Below are 22,283 nucleotides of genomic sequence, written 5' to 3'. Positions count from 1 at the left end.
GCTCAGCGGCTGTGCACCGCCAGGGGCGGGGCCTGCGTGAAACTCAAGTGCATAAAGCTCCGCTGCGAGACCGAGTCCTGTTCCTGCGTCTTGGCGGCTCTGGCTGCCCCCCCCCCCCCCCCCCGGGGGTCGGTGGTCGGAAGGAGCCCGGGAGGCTCTGCTCGGGGCCCTCAGACCTGGAAGCTGTCGGGGGAGGAAGTGGCAGAGAGGGGGAAGGGTGGGGCGTGGAGGGGGAGGTGTTCCCAGACTCCGGGGCACTAGCGGTCTCTCTTGCACTTTGACTTTTGACCTCTTGCGCTTTGATCCAAGTGCGGGGAGCCCTCCCACAAACCTGACACCACTTTCTCGGCTTCTCTCCCTCCCAATCGTGGGTGTGGGGACCAGGCCCAAGCGTGGGAAGGAAGAGCCTTCCCACCACAGACCCGGACTATCCAGCCATGGGCTCAAGAGAGCCCATCCTCCCAGCGACCCCCCCCCCCCCCCACCTCCCTGTTGGTCTCATTTTCCATCCAGGCCCTACACAGGATGTGGGGAGCCCTCCAGGTGCCTGGCTGGCTCACACAGGTCTGAGGTTCCCCCTGGGTCACTGGAGCAGTGACTACGTTTGATCTAACACTCACGGCGCCCAGACTGTGCCAGGCACTAAGTCCTTTCCAGGCATCACCTCCTGGGATGCTCAAAATAGCCCACTAAGGCAGGGACCTGTTATTGGCCACAATCACAGACAGGGAAACCGAGGCACAGAGAGCTCAGGGAGGAGCTCAGGGTTAGAGAGGCTGTGACGGGAATCCAGGTGGTTGGCTGCAGTCTGTGCCCTTGGCCTCCACACTGGCTGTTCCTTCAGAGAGGCGGTCTGGTCTGGCAGCTCCAGGGGACCTGCGTGGGCTCCTAGCGACAGCCCGTCCCTCCCTCCACGCTTGACAGTCCCATTCGGGCTGTTGCCCGTGACCCGTGAACTCACAGCTAATAAGCAGAAAGCCATTCTCCCCCCGCCCCATGTTAGCCTCTGCCCACCCCCCCCAGACTCTTCCCTCGTCGGGATGACCGTATAATTCAGTGTCCAAACAGGGACACTATTAATTACACGGGACCGCAGGTACAGACTGATGCGCGGCTCACGGGACACACGGCCACCCTGCAAAGACACGGGGTACGAGGGTGGCTTTCTCCACTGCCCTTCTCCCACGGCCCTGGCAGAACAGGCACGGCCGGAGGGTGGGGGCACCCTACGTTCTCTCCCCGACGTGGGGCCTCGGGGCCTCCTGACTCAGGGTCTGTCCTGTCCTTCCCCAAATAAAGGCTGGGCTGCTGGCCGGAAGCACTGACAGATCAAAGATACGGGAGGACAGGAAAGGCTCCCCAGAGCCTCGGGGACCCGACAGATTGAACTCCAAAGCCCACCCTGTCCCTGTAACGCTGGGTGGCCCTGAGCAAGACACGTCTCTAGCCTCGGTTTCCCGTCTGTCAACGGGGACGGTAGTGCCAGTCACAGAGCTAGTGTGAGGCGTAAATGACATATTCGAAGGGAACGTCCACAAATCTTGTCGCCCACCCTCCCCGGAGACCGGGGAGGCAGCAGGCGGGGCGCTGAGGGGAGGGGGGGTCTGAGGCCACCGCGAAGAGCCCAGCTCCGTCTGGGTTCGTGTTTATTCGATACAGGCCCGGCGCCCAGCCCCTCCCCGGGGAAGCGGCTGAGCCGGGGGCACGAAATAAATAAAGGCCGCCGAGGTGTGAGTGTGGGCTGCGGTGGGGCCGCCCTGGGCGAGGTGCGGGTGTACGTGAGACGCTGGCCTCAACCTCGGCCGTCCACCCACGGCCCCCCCAGCTCCGGCAGGCTCCAGGTGGGGACAGTGGCGCCGCCCAGGGGGGACGGGTCCTGGACTTCTGCCGCCTCCCACCACTCCTCCTTTCCGCCCCCCCTCTCCTTCCTAAGGCAGTTCCAGAGGCCAAGCTCTCCATCTGGCTGGGGAGGGAGGAGGGAGGGGGGAGGGGGCTGGTGTCCGGGGCCGGGCCTTTTCCCGGACGGGGGCCCCGGGCTCGGGCTCGCTGAGCTAGGACAGAGGAGCAGGGAGGCGGGCGCCCCAAGCCAGCAGGGCCTTTCGGCTCCGCCCTGTCGTGCGGCGGCCCCGCCCCCGCTTCCGGGCGCCGTCCTCCCGCTCACCCTGCCCCCCCGCCCCAGCTCCGCACCCCACGGGGGCAACTCAGGAGCCACACCAGCTCCCGCCCTGGTCCAGGGGCCCGGCGGCCCCTCGCGCATCCCTGGACGGCTCCCCAGCTGCCGTGTCCTCGTCGTCTTCGTCCTCCTCGTCCTCCCCGTCGGTGAACTCCTCCTGGCTGAGGCCGTAGGCCAGCGTGGTGTGGGCCAGGTCCACCTCGATGGGGAAGACGTCGGCGTCGCGCAGCACCGCGTAGCAGTCGTTGTAGTACTGGGACATGGTGGATACGAAGCGCCGCAGCTGGAACACGATGTCCTGGACTGGGGAGGGGGGGCAAGCGGACAGGCGCCGGTGGAGAAGCCCCTCCAAGCCTGCCCGGGCGCCCCCTGCCCCTCCCCCCGGGCTTCCCGCCCCCGCGCCCCGCGGAGGCCTCGCGCCCTGGGAGCGGGCAAGGCCGGGTCTCCCAGCTCCCGCGTCAGGGAGAGGGGGAGCCGGGCCCGCACCCCACTGCGCCCACAGGGCGTGGACCGGCCCCACTCAGGCCAGACCCCAGGAAGGGGGCTGCGTTTCTGCCAGGACCGTCCCTCTTGGGTCGGACTCAAAGCCCCGCCATGGCCTGGCCGTGGGACCTCACGTAAGCGCCTACCTGTCCAGGCCGCGGTTTTCCCGGCTCTGAGATGGGGAGAGGCCGGCAGCCCCCGCCCCCCGCCCCCAACCCGGAGGGCGGTACAGGGCTGGGCCGGGGCGCGCCCCCGAGGCCCCCGGCGCCCACCTACGCCCCTCACCGTGCTTCTGGTCCAGCAACTCCACCTTCTCCAGCACATCTTTGCGCATCTGGGAGAAGCGGGCACGGGCCTCCTGGCGACAGCGCAGGATCAGGCGATACTCGTAGTTGCCAGTGCTCACGCGGTACAGGGGCTCCCCCAGGGCCTGGGGCAGGGAGGTGACCGTCAGGGACCTGGCAGGGGGCGGGCGGGGCCTGCCCTGGGACAGATGGGGGCAGGGGGCAGGAAGGCTGCAGAGCCCAGCCGCCAGCTCACTCGCCTGCACACAGGGCACTCGTCAAAGCTACCACTTCTGAGGACGCCAGGGATGGCCAGAAGCACCTGCTCATACCTTTGGCAGGGGGGGGGGGGGGGGAGGGGGACAAAAAACCAAATCCTCGCCACATTAAACAGCGAACATCTAGTCCTAGGGTGGATCCTGCCATCAAAAATATGAAAAATTTAGGGGCGCCTGGGTGGCTCAGTCAGTTAGGCGGCCGACTTCGGCTCAGGTCAGGATCTCGCAGTCCGTGAGTTTGAGCCCCGCGTTGGGCTCTGTGCTGACAGCTCAGAGCCTGGGGCCTGTTTCGGATTCTGTGTCTCCCTCTCTCTCTGACCCTCCCCTGTTCATGCTCTGTCTCTCCCTGTCTCAAAAATAAATTAAAAAAAAAAAGTTAAAAAAAAATTTTAAAAAAATATGAAAAATTTAGATCAAAAACACCTCTTGGGAGGGAGGAAAGTCAGGTTTTCCCCGCAAGAGCCTCACAGGGCCCAGAGGGGCTGGTTTCGGGAGGGGGGGGGGTCCTACGGCAAGCTGGCCAGGGTTGGGGCACAGAGCCCCACAGCTCCAGAGACAAAAGCCCGGCCAGACCCCAAGCCTCTCCCAGGTAGGCCTGACCCCCCCGCCCCGGTGCCCCTGGCAGACCCAGGACATTCTCGGGCCTGGGAGACAAGCGGGGGTGCATACAGCCCCCTTTCCCACACCAGGGCCGCCCGACAGCCCCTGAGGACTCACGATGCAGCTGTACTCCTCGTCGTCCATCTCCTTCACCTTCAGGCAGTAGGACTGTGTGGGACGGGCGAGGCCACGATGTCAGGGCGGCGGCACCTTAGGGCTGGCCACCCTGTGCCCCACTTCCTCCCACGCCACAGAACCCCTACGCCCCCCGCCAAGGAGCAGCCACGCCAGGCCTCCTGGGCCCTGCGCATCCTCAACCAGGACAGGCTGAGACATGTCAGGGGCAGGCTGGCACCTCACTCAGACCGGCCCTTGCTCGGGGAGGCCCGGGGCGAGGTGCACGTGGGAGCACGCGGGAGCGAGCACGCATCCGGGAGGCTGGCAAGGGCCTGAGAAAACAGCCCAGCGTTTACTAAACTCAAGATGCTCTGGGAAAAAAGGGATTCCGTGGTCAAAAGAGCGTGGGAAGGCCCTTGAAGACTCATGCTACACATAGGCCTGTCAAAGGCTCTGAGAAGTCCTGCAGCAAAGGAACCTTGGCTTGCTTCACGGAGCATTTTCCCTCAACTCCTTTGACCATGAGAATTATTACGTAAACATAAAACTCAATAATGTCCCTTGGCACCTACTTTATAACCACTGACCCACTGGTAAAAGTGACCCCAAAATCCCAAGAGGTCAGAGTGGTCCAGAATAAGCCCTCTGCCTACCCCAGGCTCCCAGCCTCCCAGAGTCTCCTCTCAGCAGTTGGGGCCAGTGTCCAGGCTGCTGCCCAATTCCAGTACCTCCCAGGTCCCTGGTCCCACACCCTCAATCAGACACGACCGAGGCTGGCCCCATCCGGCTTGCCACCCTGTGGCCCCCTAAGGGGCAAACCTCCAGGGGGGCTCCCTCCCCGTGGTGCCAGACCCTTCCCTCCCCAGAGACTGGAGACTCCACTCACCAGGTACTCAAACTTGACGTCCAGGTACTTCTTGATGGTGAGGCGAGTGTCTGGGATGGCTTTGTTGAGATAGGTGTTCAGGTCTGTCAGCATCTGGAAGGGATGGAGGGGGCGGATGCTCAGTCCCCCAGGGGCAGGGGGCAGGCTGGCCAGCTGACAAAGCATGACACCGATCCGTCAATTCTTCTAGTGGACTCAGGCGTCAGAGCCAAAGGGCGCTCCCAGACGGCTCTGTCCACTGAAGGGCGAGAGGCCAGGCCAGGCCAAGGGCAGACTTAACGAGTGAGTCGGTCAATGCCGAGTGAGGCCGGGGGGACAGAGCGACTTACCCCCCCCCCCCCGTCAGCCACGTCGGTGACCAAGCCGGACCCGCACCCCAGGTTTCCAACTCCAGTACGGGACCCTTTCTGCGTGCCGTGCTGCCCCCTCTCTACCCTCACAGGCTGACACACGCGTGCTCGACGTGACCTACCGGCTTGATGGTTTTCAGCAGCCGGATGCCGAACTTCTCGATGCTGCGGTGGGCGTCGGCAAACTTCACAAAAGCCTCGCTCGCAGCTGGCTGGGGCTCCCGCACCCCAATCACGGAGAACACGTCCCCAAAGGCTGCGGGACAAGTCTGCCCTGAAGACTGCCCCTACTTGACCCCTTCGTGGAGGAGCCCGGGATTCGGTGGGGAGAAGCGGCAGGGCAGGGGGGCCCGGCAGGCTGAAGGCCAAGGTCCGCATGAAGTCTACAAACCCAGGTAGGTGGTTCTACGCCTGAAGCGAGTTGGGTCTGAACCCCCTAAGGGAGCCGGGGCTGTACCTGACGGAGTGGCCCTCGTTCCCCAGAGTGACCGGCGCATGAGGGAAGGAGGCTCGGTCAAGGTTGGAGAAGCCAGCGTTGCCCGACAGGGGAGAACCGGTCTGGGACTCTGGATGCCTGGGTCCTAAGGCCAGCTCTGCCCTAAGGAGCTGCGTGACTATTTCCTCTGTCGGGGCTTCATTTTCCCAACCGGAAACGGGGCTTAACTGCAGCTGCCCTGCCCTGCCCAGCTAACAGCCTTGTAGGAAATGAGACCACAAGTAAGAAAGGCCCCGTACGCAGTAAGGCGGTACAGGTAAGACTGGGCAGGGCCCAGACGAGAGCCTGGGCCCCCACAGAAGACCGGCTGGTCCACACGTTCCCGACTGGCCTCCCTTATTGCTATATCCCAGCATCTAGGCAAGGCCCGGCCCGGAAAGGGCCCGAGGTCAGGTGCTGTGGGGTCCACCCGAGTGGGGGCGTGAGAAAGGTCCCGGGGAGGGGATCAGCCACACCCTCGCCGTACGGGGAAGGACTGAGCTGACGAGGGAGTGAGGGTCTTCCCGGGGCCACTTGGCAGGTTTGGGGGTGCCCTTACCCCGGTGGGTCTGTGACAGCTCATAAAAGGCCCGCAGGAGATTCTTGGCGTGTTCTGTCATTCCTGCGGGAGAGACCCAACCAGAGGGGCACGGGGGCACGTGGTGAGACCACAAGGGCCCCCCGGGACACGGCCTCCAACCCCCACCCCCGGGCCCTCCCTGTTCCTGAGTTCGCTGGCTTTTCCCACAGTCACACTAGGGCCTGGGGTCGAAGGCTTAGCCCCCAGCGCCACCCGAGAGGAGCCGCCGTCAGACAGGGGAGCCAGGACTTGGCGGGGGCAGAAGGTGAACGAGGCCTTCTATGGGCTTCGTCTCCGGGAGACGGCGGGGCTCTGAGAGACTCTCGCCTTGTCTACGCGTGCCACCGCTCGACTTTTTGTGGATGCGTGTTACTTCCGTAGTCAGAAAAAGGAAGTGATGAGAGGCTTCTTTTTCTGAAGAGTTCCTAATGGCCGCAGGGCCCTAAAGCTCTACCCCAGGGCGGAGCCGTGCTGGGCACTTACCGCCCGGCCGGGCACACCTCCCTCCGGGCACGCGGCCGGCGGCCAGAGTGTGCGCCCGCTCACCTTTATACAGCTCGGCGGTCCGCTCCAGCTCCTCCAGCCTCTTGACAAGCCCGTCTGCGGGGGTCAGAGGAGAAGGTGAGGCCAGTGAGTCTCGGCGAGCGTGGGGCGAGGAGAGAGCCAGGGGCGGCCTGAGCCAGGCTGGGGAGGGGAGAGGCAGCGCCCAGAGGAGAAGCAGGACTGGCACGGGCCGGGGTCCCAGGGGCGGGGGGGTCTGGCATCTCAGCCGGTCCCGGAAGCGTTTCGTAGCGACCCGGGCCACCCAAACCACGGGCGAGCGGGGGACAGGCAGGGCCGCCCCCGGGGCGGCTCCTGAGACGAGCTGTCCCCCGATGCCCCACGCAGGACGGGCACATCAGAGGGCCAGAAAGGCGACGGCCACGGAGGCACCAGTGCGGGTCACCAGCGAAAACCGGCTGGGCCCTCCCCGAGGCCCAACCCGGGGGTGGCTCCCCACCGCCAGCCAAAGGCGGGCCCTCTCGAGCAGTCAAGGCTCCCGTACGTCTAACACAAACCCTGCCCACAGCCAAGGAGGAAGGCAGGAGCCAGAGAGGAGCTGTTTTGACAACTCTCACGCAGGCACGGCGCAGCCCCTCCCGCAGAAGCCATCGCCATCGCCATCGCGACGGCTCAGAAGGTTCGGGCTCAGAAGGGAGAACCGAGTGGGGCAGGAAGGCCAATTCGGGAGGGGCCTGGAGGCAGACCTGGCACCGGACCTGGGTGGACATCTCCACCCGCTTGACGGCTGTGTTTCTCAAGCACCTTTCGTGTGCCGGAGTCATGAGCTCCAAGACATGCCCTCGAGGCTCACGGTCCAGCAGAGGGGGTGGGGTGGGGGTGGGGGCAACAAATGACCAGAGTAACCTTGAGGGCTTGTTGAGTGACAGGAGGGGAGCAGAAGCGGAGTGCGGGCAGAGACAGTGGCCGCGTGTCAGGGGGCAGGGAGGAGGGTGGGCTCTGGGGGGAGGGCACCTGGTAGGGGGCATTCAGGAGCTTGGCCACCGGCCGGCCCCCAGGCGCTGGCTCCCCGGAGCCCTGGCACCTGGCCAGCCTGGCAGGAAAGGAGCCACGTAAGGGCCGCGCTGTTGTTTTTAGCTGGGTCATGGGACATCATGACAGCTTCAATTTTAGAAACCCTATTTAAGGCTGGGGAAATTGCAAGGTTTGGGGGGAAAAACACAACAACCAGTTCTAATTTTGTCTCAACGCATGGTAACTACAGTGACCGGGATTTATAGACACCAAGAAGCTGAAAATAGCAGCTGCCACTTTTGTAGCCGTTTGGAACGGGCTCAGACCCCACCCCCACGTCCCAGCCAATGAGGCCCAGCTGAGCCTACCATATATATATAGGCATTTATAGCCGCCCCCACATATATATACGGCAGAACTGCTATTTATAAATCCGGGCTGGGGACGGTCGGAGCAGGACCAAGTGTTTTGCTGGCCACACACATGCGTGGGTGTGAACGTGCGTGTCCGTGGCTCCCCGCCCCCACCCCCAGTCCCGGGCAGAAACCACCAAGACGAGGGCAGCAGCGCCACCTTCTGGAGAAAGGTAGGCGCGAGGTGGGCGGTACAGGAGCAGGGAGCCGGGGCCACACTGGAGAAGAGGGCACGCGGTGGCTGCGGCCAACGCTGTGACAGCAGCCGGGGGCAGTGGCGAAGGCGCCGGCTCGGGCTGCTGGAAGGAAGCACCTCCATACTGTGTGCTGGTCTCATCTGTGACCCGGGCGCGGGATCCCCACCGGGGTGTGGGGGCCATGGCCGCCTGGGCTGACGGCTGCAGGCGCTCTTGGGGAGGCAGAGAGGCCCATGGGCAAGTGGATGGTGACCGTCAGCCCCACAGGCAGCAGGACCCACATCAGCAACGTGGGCAGCCAAGGCGCCCCTCTCTCCAGAAGCCTGGGCCTGAGACCTCGTCCCCGGGGCAGCTGGGTGGGAGGACAGGACTCACCATTGCACAGGATGGCCCGGCTCAGGCCCAGGGCGTCCGCGGTCCCCGAACTCATGTTCTCTACCAGCCGATGCTTTACCTTCTTCAACACTGGGACCAGGCGAGAAAGGGACTCAGTGACAGGTAATCTACAGCAGGGCCCTCAGGCCATCCCTGCCCCAGCTCATCTCCCACTGCAAGCGACGGCAGGGGCTGAGGGGCCGCGCTGATGTTTAGTGCAGGGGTGAACGTGGAGTGGGGGGAGCCCCAGGAGGGCGTGCTGGGCCCCCTGCCCTATTCACTCCACACGAGGGCAGTGTCGGGAGCTGGAAGGAGCTAAATACGTGTAATGCCAAGAGGCAAACCAGGGAGAGCCTCTTGTCCCTTCCGCACCTGGGAGCGGAGGTGCCCTCAACCACAAGTGGCCTCAGACCCCGGACTCAAGTATCGTGTATGTGTTCGTATACTTAGTCCCTGGAAGGGGACCGGGATGGCACCACAGGGCTTTTCTAGGGAGAACCTTCAGGACAGACTTGACCTGCTCTTAGCCTCTTTCCTTTAAAAACAACAGGAGGTGGCTGCGGCCCTAGGGTGGAGGAAAAGCGTGCCGGGCTCCAGAGCCCAGAGATCTGCGCGTGCATTCACCCAGGGGACGCAGAGCCCTCTCTGGGCCGCAGGCCTTGATGCGGGATGAGGCGGCTGGTCCAGAGGACTTCGAAGCTGCTGTCCAGCCTGGAGTTTTGAAGTTACTACAGAGCCAAACCCAGCCCCCCTTGCAGGAGGCAACCTGTCCCAGGGAATGCCGTGGGAGGAGGGGCTGGCCTGCGACCCTCGGCCCAAGGCCTGAGGTCCAGTTCAGACCTCGAGCCCTCCCGGGAGTAGGGAGGCGGAAGAGGAGGCCAGGGCCGAGCAGGGGCGTGCGGGTGGTCATGGGGCACCACGCCTCATTGTGAGCCGCCCTCCCTTTTGGAAGGGTGAGGGGCTGGCCTCTAAGGGGCCACCCTAAGGCAGCAAGGTCCCAGAGGAGGTGGCCAGGGGAGAGGGCTGAAACACGGGGCAGAGCGAAATCAAGGACTGATTCTTGGGAGCCAGTGGCAGGCGGGAGAGCATCGTGGGTCCTCCCAGGCCCTCTGCACTGGCTTGGTCAAAAGCCACGTAGCTCCTGACACACTGTCATAAAGAGGCAGAGGAGGGGCCAGGTGCCTGTGGGGCCCCTGCTCTGGTCCAGCTTACCAATGTCCAGGGACATGCCCTGCTTGGGGTCCGCCTGCAGCTTGTTGTAGTGAATAGTCACCTCCCCCTGGAAAAGCAGGATAGGCAGAGTTCAGATGGAGTCTCCTGGGTCCCAGACCCCTTCCCTGGGGAAGGCCTGTCCGCCCCCAAATCTGCGGTCACGAGAGAATCCTGAGCCCCGGGAAGGACCCAGACCAACTATGGATTCTGCCATGCCAGGCCAAGGGCTGTGACACGGCCCTGCCTTAACCGGTTTGTTTCCAGTCCCTCCTCGTCCTGCTATGTGCCAGGCCCCGGGGAAGCAGCGGGGACAAGGGCAGACACAGTCCCTGCTGCCACAGAGCTCACGGCGTGGCAGTCCCTGATGTCCCGTGCTCTGGCCGGATCAGGTGCCCCGCCTCCCCGACGCACGCCATGCTCCAAGCCTTCGCTACGCCATTTGCCCCACGTGGAGTGTCTTCTGCGCTCGAAGCCACCCCATCCTGAGGGGTACCTCCATTCACTCAGCTAGTATGTCTGCATACTTTCTCTGTGCCCGGTGTTGGGGCTCCAAGGAGCAGGTGCAGGGCGGCCCCAACCTCCCAGGGACCGAGGCAGCAAGGGAGGCTGACGCACGTCGCATTCTACATCTGGAAGAGAAGTGCCCGGCTTCTCCTGAGAAGCCTTCCCTAACCACGTGAGGCCACCACGGGCACTCTCATCCACGCAATCCTAAGACCCTTGAACTTGGGGCAGGATCCATTCGAATGCGAAACAGGATTTCAAAAATGAGTCCTGAAGGGGAACCAAACTGGCCTGACGCCGCCAGAGTCGCGCGGATGCACGAGGCTCTCTCTCGGGCTGCGGCAGAGCATGCCGGGGCCCCAGGACCGACAGCGGCTGGAGCAGCGGGAGTCAGACCTGGGCTCTGGTCCCGCCGTGTGACCAAAGCCAATCCCTTCCTCTCTCCGGGCACCAGTGAAATGGGGACGGTAGTCCCTGCCCGCACCCAAACACGGGAGCCGGGCGATCCTTGTGTTGATGTCAAGGCTGTGCACACACAACAGCTCTCGTCCTCGTGGGCACCATGGGGGGCTCAGAGGATGGGGGGGGGGGGGGGGAGTCTGTGAGCCCAGGAGGACCCAGGGGACTGAAAGTCCCTACAGGGATGAGGAGGGGGGGGCTTCTCTTTCCTCCTTCCCCTCCCAGGCCCAGCATGGCCCAACTGACATTTATCGAGGGTCTACTGACCCCGGCGGGATCACCTTGGACTTCCAGCTCCAGCTCCAGCCCTGAGGGGGGACACGCTGGCTTGCCCTGAGGTATTTACTGACCACGCGTGGGGGCCACCGAGGGAGGCTGGAGTGTGGCCCAGACCCCGGCGCACCAAGGAGGTAGCCGAGAGAGGGCCCGTCTCCTTGCAGGCCCGCCGGGGCCTCTGGCAGGCTGGGCGTCCCAGAAGGGTGCCTGTGTCCCCACCCCCGCAGCAGGCTTACCTTCACCTCCTGAATCATCTTCGCCACCTCCACCTTCGTTTTGCCTTTGATTGACCTGCCGTTGACACCGGTGATCTCGTCGCCAGCCGCCACAGTGCCGTCCAGGGCTGCCGGGGTGTTGTCAAACACCTGTGGGTGCAGGGTGGGGGAGGTGGGCAGAGCATCACACTAAGAACACAGGGATTATTTCTTTTTCAATTTTTTTTAACGTTCATTTATTTTTGAGACAGAGAAAGAGACAGAGCGTGAATGGGGGAGTGGCAGAGAGAGAGGGAGACACAGAATCGGAAACGGGCTCCGGGCTCTGAGCTGTCAGCACAGAGCCCGACGCGGGGCTTGAACTCACGGACCGCGAGATCATGACCTGAGCCGAAATCGGACGCTTAATCGACGGAGCCACCCAGGCGCCCCGGGGATTATTTTTTTAAAAACTGATAAAGGAGACCGCACCAGCGAGAGGATCCACCTGTCCTTGGAAGCTGGACAGTGGGAAGCCAAGGGCCCGCAGAGGGGCTTTAGTAAGAGAGATCTAATCTTTGCTGGAAATTGCGAGAGGGTCGGGAAGCGGACCTCTGGAAACAGCCACAGGTGGTTAGAAGGCAAGGTGTAGAAAGTAGGGAATGGACTCAACTCTGGGCTCCCTCCCTGTCCACACAGCCGCCCACTCCCCCTTCTCTGGGCAAGATGGAGATGGGTTTCCCCAGAGAAGCTCCCGACTCAGGCCCAGGGACCGAGGGAGGTGGGAGTGAGGCACGAGTCTAGACAGATTCAGGTTTAGCGAGTCCCAAAGCCCTCTAGCCCCACTGGGGCCCCAGAATGCCAGCAGCCAGGCTTACTGCCCTTCCCCGAGGGAGACTGGAGGCCCCTGCCCTGAACGGCCCGTCGATGTAGACACCGGGAGATCCCCCCACAGCTTGCCTGATGCCCGACCGCTCCACGGGAAGCCCACCCGACACGGCCTGCACACGGATCTTCATGGTAGTAAGTGCCTGTGATGGTTCATTCTTAATGTAAGGACGGGCACTTGAGAAAGGTGCCCCACGTGAAAAATACTTAAACAGAAAAAAAGGAACCATAGGAAGCAGCGACAAAGCAGAGGTAACAGAAAAACAAAAGGAAAACCATAATTAACATCTTCAAGGTGATTAGAAAAAGGAAACCAGGATGATGTAAAAGGATCGACTCGGAAATAGGAAAGATCTCTTAGCAATGCAAAATCTAATTGAAATGTACAATGTCAAAGAAGCTAGGGAAACCAAGCCGAGGAAACTGACAAACTGGACAGCCAGAAGAAAAGAGAAAGAAAAATATAAGAAGGTCCATTCAGGAAGCCCAACACCAACCAAGAGGGGTCCCACAAGAGGGAACAGAAACCAGAGAGCGGGATCTCATCAAAGAGCTAATACTCAAGACTCCCAGGGCAGAGAAAGACACGAGGCTCCCTGAGGAACACACCCTCTGAGGCTCCGGCACAACAGACAGAAAAAGGCCTGTGCCAAGAGCCATCGTTATGGCCCTTCAAGTTGCCAAGGACAAGAAGAAGTTCCCAAGAGTCTTGACATTTCAAGGACAGAAGGCATCACAGATAAAGAGTCACAGATAAGAAAAGCATCAGACATAACAACAGTGCTCGTGTCCAAAGATAATAAAATGCCATCGAATCTCTAAGTGAAAAATTATTTTCAAACTTGTCACTCTTTTTTTTTTTTTTTAACATTTATTTGTTATCGAGAGACAGAGAGAGACAGAGCGTGAGCAGGGGAGGGGCAGAGAGAGGGGGAGACACAGAATATGAAGCAGGCTCCAGGCTCCGAGCTGTCAGCACAGAGCCGGACACGGGGCTCGAACTCACAAACCGCGAGATCATGACCTGACCCGAAGTCGGTCGCTTAACCGACTGAGCCACTCAGGCGCCCCTCAAACTTGTCATTCTTGAATTTGATCTGGCCAAGCGTCAGATGGAAAGAAAATGAAAATCACAACAAAGACAGGATAATGGCATTTTCAGAGACACAAGCTCTCAAAATATTCAGCTCCCCGGCAGCCTCTCTCAGAAAGCTACAGGAGGATGTGTTCCACCACGATCAGGAAGTAAGCCGAGGAAGGCGGCTCCTGTCCAGGGCAGCAAAGGAAAAAATCAACAAAACTAAAAGGCAACCGACGGAATGGGAGAAGATATTTGCAAGTGACCAATCTGATAAAGGGCTAGTATCCAAAATATATAACGAACTTACAAAACTCAATACCCCAAAATCAAATAACCCAATTACAAAATTGGCAAAAGACCTGAACAGACATTTCTCCAAAGAAGACATCCAGATGACCACCAGGCACATGAAAAGATGCTCAACATCACTCACCGTCGGAGAAATTCAAATCAAAAGCACAATGAGATACCACCTCACACCTGTCAGAACGGCTAAAATCAACAACACAAGAAACAACAGGTGTTGGCAAGGATGTGGAGAAAAAGGAACCCTCTGGCACCGTTGGTGGGAATGCAAACTGGTGCAGCTGCTCTGGAAAACAGTGTGGAGGTTCCTCAAAAAGTTAAAAATAGAACCATCTTACGATCCAGCAATCGCACTACTGAGTGTTTACGCAAAGAAAACAAAAACACTAATTCTTTTCTTTTTCATGTTTATTTATTTTTTTGAGAGAGAGAGAGAGAGTGTGTGTGTGTGAACGGGGAAGAGGGGCAGAGAGAGGAGAGAGAATCCCAAGCAGGCTCCACGCACAGCACAGAGCCCAATGTGGGGCTCGATCTCACGAAACACGAGATCACAAGCTGAGCTGATATCAAGAGTTGAACGCTTAACTGACTGAGTTACCCACTCACCCCACAAAAACACTAATTCACAGGGATACGTGCACCCCTATGTTTATAGCAACATTATTTACAGCAGCCAAGATATGGAAGCAGCCCAACTGTCCATCGACCAATGAATGGATAAAGAAGATGTGGTATATAGAGACACAATATGCAAAGCCATAAAAAAGAAGGAAATCTTGCCATTTGCAAAGACATAGATGGATCTAGAGAGTATGATGCTGAGCGAAGTAAGTCAGAGAAAGACAAATGCCATATGATTTCATTCATATGTGGAATTTCAGAAAAAAACAAAAGTACAAATGGGAAAAAAGAGAGAGAGAGAGACAAAACAAGAAAAAGACTCTTACCCCACTAAAAAGGAGAACTACAGACCAATTTTCCTGATGAACACGGATGCAAAAATCCTCAACAAGATTATTAGCCAACCAGATCCAACAATACATTAAAAAAATTATTCACCACGACCAAGTGGGATTTAAACCTGGGATGCAGGGCTGGTTCAATATCCACAAAACAATTAACGTGATTCATCATATCAATAAAAGAAAGGACAAGAACCATATGATCCTCTCAGTAGATGCAGAGAAAGCATTTGACAAAATACAGCATCCTTTCTTGATAAAAACCCTCAAGAAAGTAGGGATAGAAGGATCATACCTCGAGATCATAAAAGCCATATGTGAAACACCCAACACTAATTTCATCCTCAAAGGGGAAAAACTGAGGGCTTCCTCCTAAGGTCAGGAATAAGACAGGGATGTCCACTCTTGCCACTGTTATTCAACATAGTCCTGGAAATCTTAGCTTCTGTAATCAGAAAACACAGAGAAATAAAAGGCTTCCAAATCGGCCAGGAGGAGGTCAAACTTTCACTCTTTGCAGTGACATGATACTCTATATTGAAAACTCAAAAGATTCTACCAAAAAAACTGCTAGAACTGATTCACGAATTCAGCAAAGTTGCAGGATATAAAGTCAATGCACAGAAATCGGTTGCATTCCTATACCCCAATAATGAAGCAACAGAAAGAGAAATCAAGGAATCGATCCCATTTACAGTTGCACCAAAACCCATAAAATACCTAGGAATAAATCTAACCAAAGAGGTGAAAAATCTATACACTGAAAACTACAGAAAGCTTATGAAAGAAATTGAAGACACAAAAAAATGGAAAAAGATTCCATGCTCCTGGATAGGAAGAACAAATATTGTTAGAATGTCGATACTACCCAAAGCAATCTACGTGTTCAATGCAATCCCTATCAAAATAACACCAGCATTCTTCACAGAGCCAGAACAAACAATCCTAAAATTTGTATGGCACCAGAAAAGACCCCGAATAGCCAAAGCAATCTCAAAAAAGAAAACCAAAGCAGGAGGCATCACAATCCCGGACTTCAAGCTATACTACAAAGCTGTCATCATCAAGACAGTATGGTACTGGCACAAGAACAGATAATCAATGGAACAGAATAGAGAACCCAGAAATGGACCCACAAACGTGTGGCCAACTAATCTTTGACAAAGCAGGAAAGAATATCCAATGGAATAAAGACAGTCTCTTCAGCAAGTGGTGCTGGGAAAACTGGACAGCGACATGCAGAAGAACGAACGTGGACCACTTTCTTACACCATCCACAAAAAGAAACTCAAAATGGATCAAAGACCTCAATGTAAGACAGGAAACCATCAGAATCCTCGAGGAGAAAGCAGGCAAAAGCCTCTTTGATCTTGGCCGCAGCAACTTCTTACTCAACACGTCTCCGGAGGCAAGGGAAACGAAAGCAAAAATGAACTACTGGGACCGCGTCAAAATAAAAAGCTTCTGCACAGCGAAGGAAACAGTAAGTAAAACTAAAAGGCAACCGACAGAATGGGAGAAGATACTTGCAAATGACGTATCAGATAAAGGGTGAGTATCCAAAATCTATAAAGAACTTATCAAACTCAACACCCAAAACCCAAATAATCCAGTGAAGAAATGGGCAAAAGACATGAATAGGCACTTCTCCAAAGAAGGCATCCAGATGGCCAACCGGCACATGAAAAAATGCTCCACATCACTCATCATCAGGGAAATACAAATCAAAACAATGGATACCACCTCACACTTGTCAGAACGGCTAACATCAACGACTCAGGCAACAAGAGACGCTGGCGAGGATGCGGAGAAAGAGGATCTCTTTTGCACTGTTGGTGGCAATGCAAGCTGGTGCAGCCACTCCGGAAAACAGTATGGAGGTTCCTCAAAAAATTAAAAATAGAACTATCCTACGACCCAGCAATTGCACTACTAGGTATTTATCCAAGGGATACAGGTGTGCTGTTTCGAAGGGGCACGTGCACACCCACGTTTATAGCAGCGCTATCGACAAGAGCCAAAGGGCCCTGAATGTGCGAGGAGAGTGCAAAGGGAGAAAACCCAGGAAATGACTTCATTTTTAAATTTTTTTTAAGTTTATTTATTTTGAGACGGAGAGAGCATGAGCGGGGGAGGGGCAGAGGGAGAGGGAGAGAGAGAATCCCAAGCTGGCTCTGAGCTGTCAGCACGAGGGCTCGAACTCACAAACCATGAGATCCCAACCTGAGCTGAAATCAAGAGTTGGGCGCTGAACCGACCGAGCCACCCAGGTGCCCCCCAAGAAACGACTTCAAAAAACAAAACTGAGTTAAGAATGGAGACAGAGGTTCCTCAAAAAGTTAAACACAGAGGCACCGGGGGCCCAGCAATGCCGCTGCCACTCCCAGGTACGCACCCCCTAAAAAGGAAAGCGCGTGTCCCCACAGAAACTGCGCGTGCATGTTTGCGGTGGTGTCGTTCGTAACAGCCGGAAGGTGCAGACAACCCGCATGTCCACCAAACGGGTAAACCAATTGTGGGGTATCCACAAAATGGAAGATTAGCCGTGAAAAGAATGAATTACTGAAATATGCCACAGCTTGACTGAAATTCAAAAACATTATGAAAGAAGCAAGATACGAAAGGTGACGTGTGCAGATTCTTTTTCTATAAAATATCCAGAAAAAAACAACCTCTATAATAACCAGATGACCAACCAATCGAAAATAACCGGCACACGGGGTGCCTGGGTAGCTCAGCTGGTTAAGCGTCAGGCTCCTGATTTCAGCTCAGGTGACGATCTCGTGGTTCATGAGATCCAGCCCCGCGTCGGGCTCTGCACTGACAGCCCAGGGCCTGTCCGGGATTCCCTCTCTCCCCCTCTCTCTGCCCCCCCCACCCCACTAATGCTTGCTCTTTCTCAAAATAAATAAATAAACTGTAAAAAATTAAATAAAATAAAATAACCAGCACAGACGCTAATTTGTGCGTCTGCGTCTGGGCAGAGCCCAGTGTAGGGCTTGAACTCGTGAACCGTGAGATCATGACCTGAGCCGAAATCCAGAGTTGGCCGCTGAACTGACTGAGCCATCCAGACACCCCTTAAATAATCTTTTTAAAAGGCACAACCATGGAGGATCCCTAAGCTCAGTATGCAGAACAGCGCATTACCGTTCTCCTACAACACGAGCTAGGGAGGACGGGCTCTTTATTTTCTTCACGTCCTGATCCCTAGCTGGAGCCTGGCCTGCCGCGCTGACGGTGGTGACAGTGGGTTCGCGGAAACTGCAAACTCACTATGCTGGGGGGGCTGGGGTGAGAGAAAGCAGAGTGGTTCTGGAAGACAGCTAACATTCCCATCCACCGGACTGGGAAAAGTTGACAGATATTTACAAGTGACAGACCAAGAAGTAACAAGATAAGCGTCTAAGTGAGAAAAATGGAAACGCACCGGAAGAAACAGCTACAAGGGAGGAAAAGCGGTGCTGCTGCCGGATGGGGTAGGGGAAGGGCGGATGGGGGTGGGGAAGGGTGGTAAGAAGGGGTGGGAGAGGTGGGCTGTTGTTTGACACAGGCCTTCTGGTGCTCTTGACTTGTCCAGAGCAAATCGGATATGCTTTGATAAAAATACAATTCAATTTCTGTTGAGAGTGGGAGGCGGGGGCACAAGTGAGCAAGGGGCAGAGAGAGAGAGAGAGAGAGAGAGAGAGAGAGAGACAGAGAGGGAAGCAGGTCTCACCCAAAGTGGGGTTTGCGTTTTTGTTTTTGTTTTTTTTTCCCTGCAGTGGAGGCTCACGTTCACCAGATGTAGGACTCGAACTCACAAACCGTGAGATCATGACCTGAGCCAAAGTCAGATGCTCAACGACTGAGCCACGCAGGTACCCAACACAATTCGATTTTTAGAAAACCAAATTCTATGAGTGTATAATCCCAGTTTCTTTTAAGCAAAACTGACTCCAAACAGGTGAGGAGGGGGAGGGGGCAGGGGCCCAAAAGGCACATAGCAAGGAGGCCAGGCCTGGGCCAGGCCTCCCTAACACCTCCTGGGTCACAGGAGACCAAACTGCTCGTGAAGGCAGCACCCTGAGCCTGAGCAGGCCGGGCCAGATCCCGGGAATCTCGGTCTCCAAGGCCCAGAAGCGACTCTTGCAAGATCCTGGGAGACTACAGTCTCCCATCTGCCATCAATGACTACCTAGCTGAGAAAGTTAGATCAGGGTAGAAGCCAGGTCAAGTTTACGTCTGAGGTGGCAAGTTTCCTTCCGAGGCTACCGAAAAACCAGTCACTCCTGACCAGCCACGGGGTAAAGAAAACTGTCCCCACTCCTGAGTCACGGCTGACAGAGTATCACCAGGGCAGTCTCTTTGACAAGAACCACGGAATTGTTCAGCACCTCCGGGAGATCGTCTGGGAAAATGAACAGCCGCCATAAACATAGTAACAGCTACTACCTCATGGGTGTTTACTGGATGCCAGGCACTGTTTGGGGCATTCTGTTTAACCGCCACCGTGACCTTCACATTTTACACCATCACCTTCCAGGTGAGGAAACTGAGCCCCAGAGAGTTTAAGTAACTGGCTGCTAAGCAGGGAAGGTGACACTTGAACTCAGACCGTTATTACTTCACGGACTTGCACACTCTCCCCTACACTCGACTTGCACCAGGACTCGGGGCAGACTCGGTTCCGTGGATTCATGAGAGGCATTTTTACCGAAGGTCGACCCCGCACCAGGAACGCCACTGGGTGCTGACTGCGGTAACAAAGCAAACTCGGCTCCTGTCCTCACCGCGCGGAGTCTGGGAAGCGGCTAGATAGAGAATGACTAACCGGCAAACCCGTGATTAGAGACGGTGACAAGTGCTGAGAAGGAAAAGAACACGCTGAAATGACAAGAAAACCAGGGCACGCCGGCTGGAGGGGGAGGGGTCAGGAAGGCCTCTCTGAGGTCAGACCTCAGCGACGGGGAGCCATCAGCTCTGCAGAGTGGAGGATGAACCTGCCCTGGTCATGCCCAAGTAGGGAGGTGGCTCGCCCCTTCCAGGACCTCACCCCCACCTCCAAGGCAGCCAGTACCTGGACGATGTAGAGGCAGGGACAGTACTGGGCCCCTCCTCCTATGCTGATCCCGATCAGGTTCTGAGCATCCTTCTGGAGGGTCACCTTCCCGGGCACAGTAGGGATTCCGCTAGAAAGAAAAGACATGAGACTGCTTCCCCGGGAGGAAGGATGACCGAGGGCACAGGGAAGGCTCCTGTTAAACTATCCGTCACCCATCTCTCAATCGCTCTGCTCAATTACCTCTCAGCTTTCACTACGAGGTCGGCGTTTATTTATGTGTTGTGGAAAAATATTTGCCTTCGCTCACTTCCTCGTTCAGCAAACGTTGGCTAACAACCTATTGACGTCGAACACTGTACGAAGCACTAAGGACACGGGCAGCGGAGTGATGGGGAATACATTTTGGTAAGGAGGCGAACAATTTTTAAAAATCTGTCCCACTCATCATCTGTGCCGGGGAGCAAGCTACGTTTACGAGATTCCTGTTCACCTTCAAAACCTGGCTCAGTGGCCACCTCTTTCCGAAGTCTTCCCTAAACATCCCAGCAAAAGCCCTGGCCCATCTGATCTCTCCTTGTCGCCAGGCCATTCTCCATTAGTGCCCATGTGGCCCTGGAATATCATCTGCTAATGTGTCCACAGCTCCCTACAGAGGGTGAGCTCCTGTTAGGGCAGGGTCCGTTTCTGCTACAGGACAAGACCCAATCCCCCCCCACCCCCCACCCCCGGGTGAGAGGCAAGGGCCTCTGGACCTGGGAAGTCTGGGGATCTGGAGGCCCTTGGGGCTCGTGCATCCCTGGGACTTGAAGGGAACAAAATACTCACAGTTTGTCCTCCTCGATGTCATAATCCAAGTCTGCAAACATGGTTCCGAGAGTTGAGGGGGGCTGGCTAACTGCCCAGCTCGGCAGAGGAATGGGGAACTGGATCAGGGAGAGAAAAGAGCGTAGGGTTTAGGGACCCGCAGTGCCCAGATGTCAACCTCCACCGCGGCGATCCGGGAGAGCCGGACCCTCCCCCTTCCCTCTGGCCGGTGGGGGGAGTCCCCGGGGTTTGGGGGCGGGAAGGTAAAGGGTTCTTACTGGGTACAGGGGGGAACTCCAGGCCAGGGCGGTGGACTCAGACCCCAGAGGCCGCCCCACGGGTCTCCAGGCCCTTGGGAGCTACCGCGGTCGCTCACCGGAAGCGTCAGTCCCTCCGCCGGGTCCAGGCCGGGCTGGCACCTGAACCCACCTGCCGTTCCACCTGTCTGCGGCCGCGACTGTCGCGTCACTTCCGGCGAGACGCGGAAGTCCCGCCTTCTCCACCACCCGGGTATCTGCCCCGATCCCTGCAGACAAGCCTTCCTCCCTGGCTCCCTGGGCTCCGAGAACCAGAAACGAGAACAAGTATGGGCGGAAGCTCGCCCTTAGCATGAAACAGCGGAAACAGAGGAAAGGTCTGGACGGGCCGACAGCGCCCAACCCCGCCCCCCGCCCTGTGGCCGCCGCCATCTTGATAAGGGTAGGGTTCTTCCCGGCTTCCTCAGCGGGACGCGGGGGACCACGCCGGCCGGGCGGTTGCCTGGCAACGGAAGCATCCTTGGGCGCGGAGGCTTCCGGCGAAGTTCAGGGGAATACAAACCCTCTCAGATTTTCAGCACCCCGTCTTAGGGTGCTGTTTGTTTCTCCTCTGCTAGAATGACAGTCTCCGAGCTTTTAGGGCCCCTGGAGCCTAATCCCAGTTCTGCGACCAGGAAACTCAATGCCAGAGAAGGCAAGGGATTTTTGGTCCGGAGCCACCCCCCAGGTGGTATAAGATCTAGATCTTGACCCTGAGATTCCTGCCACCGGGTTCAGCGCCCTTTTAAGGCTTGCACACTTGTATTCAGTGGCTCAGTTATTGACCACAGATTGGACAAGTTACCTTCCTTTGCTTTTGTGTGCCCCCTTTCCCCATATGCAAACTAAGAGCATTGAGGCACATGCTTCTGCGGTATTTGGCGAAAGGCTCCTCACACCTCACCTCCCTCTTTAGTCCTGGGGAGCAGCCCCGCTGGGGCCCCACGGAGGGTCACAGCTTCCTCCAGGGGCAGCGGAGGAAGGAGAGACACAGAAGGATGATCAGCCGAATACCCCACCATCCGATGGGATCGCCACGCCACCCCCTCCTTAGGAAGATAATCTGAGCCTCAGCAAATGTGCAGAATGCCACACGGGGCGACCTCCCCGTGTTCCCACTGCTCTGCCGTTCAGGTTACTCACGGGATTTCCAAGTCCAGCACGACCCTGTGAGAAGAGGACAAGGATTGTTAGCCACAACTGTGCAAGTAAGGAAACTGAGGCTCAGAGAAGCAGCTTCCCTCGGCCTCACAGATGGTCGGTGGCAGATCTAGGGCTGGAACTGCCGAGCCCTGTTCAGGCCAGGATTTTAGTTTTAAAAAGCAGCAGCAGCCCCATGGGGCGCCTGGGTGGCTCAGTCAGTTAAGTGTCTGACTCCAGTCCCGATCTCACTGTGAGTTCGAGCCCTGTATCAGGCTCCGTGCCGACAGTTCAGAGCCTGGAGCCTGCTTCGGATTCTGTGACTCCCTCTCTCTCTGCCCCTCCCCCACTGCGTCTCTCTCAAAAATAAATAAAACATTAAAAATTTTTT

The 22,283-nt window shown here is 57.3% G+C and overlaps 1 protein-coding gene across 4 annotated transcripts; it reads right to left on the bottom strand.

Annotated features, from left to right (window-relative positions):
- Positions 1-1,468: 1,468 nt before the first annotated feature.
- On the bottom strand, positions 1,469-21,060 carry PICK1 (protein interacting with PRKCA 1). Of its 4 annotated transcripts, none has more exons than XM_042947782.1 (13): positions 20,886-21,060; positions 20,478-20,575; positions 19,668-19,779; positions 11,414-11,542; positions 9,939-10,005; positions 8,727-8,816; positions 6,773-6,826; positions 6,206-6,268; positions 5,294-5,427; positions 4,822-4,914; positions 3,936-3,986; positions 2,942-3,086; positions 1,469-2,471 (listed from the first exon to the last, which is right to left on the bottom strand). In XM_042947782.1, exons 2-13 carry the CDS (start codon positions 20,516-20,518, stop codon positions 2,158-2,160), a joined length of 1,293 nt encoding a protein of 430 aa, XP_042803716.1. In that variant the 5' UTR covers positions 20,519-20,575; positions 20,886-21,060; the 3' UTR covers positions 1,469-2,157. The 4 variants fall into 4 exon arrangements, with proteins under 4 accessions (XP_042803716.1, XP_042803714.1, XP_042803713.1 ...); XM_042947780.1 differs by having other exon boundaries at positions 1,470-2,471; positions 20,735-21,060; XM_042947779.1 differs by having other exon boundaries at positions 1,470-2,471; positions 20,833-21,060.
- Between the last annotated feature and the right edge of the window lie 1,223 nt (positions 21,061-22,283).

Source organism: Panthera leo, chromosome B4, assembly GCF_018350215.1.
Source record: "Panthera leo isolate Ple1 chromosome B4, P.leo_Ple1_pat1.1, whole genome shotgun sequence".
NCBI classification, from domain to species: Eukaryota; Metazoa; Chordata; class Mammalia; order Carnivora; family Felidae; genus Panthera; species Panthera leo.
The sequence above is the reverse complement of the archived record's forward strand: the minus strand, read 5'-3'. Positions and strand labels throughout refer to the sequence as shown.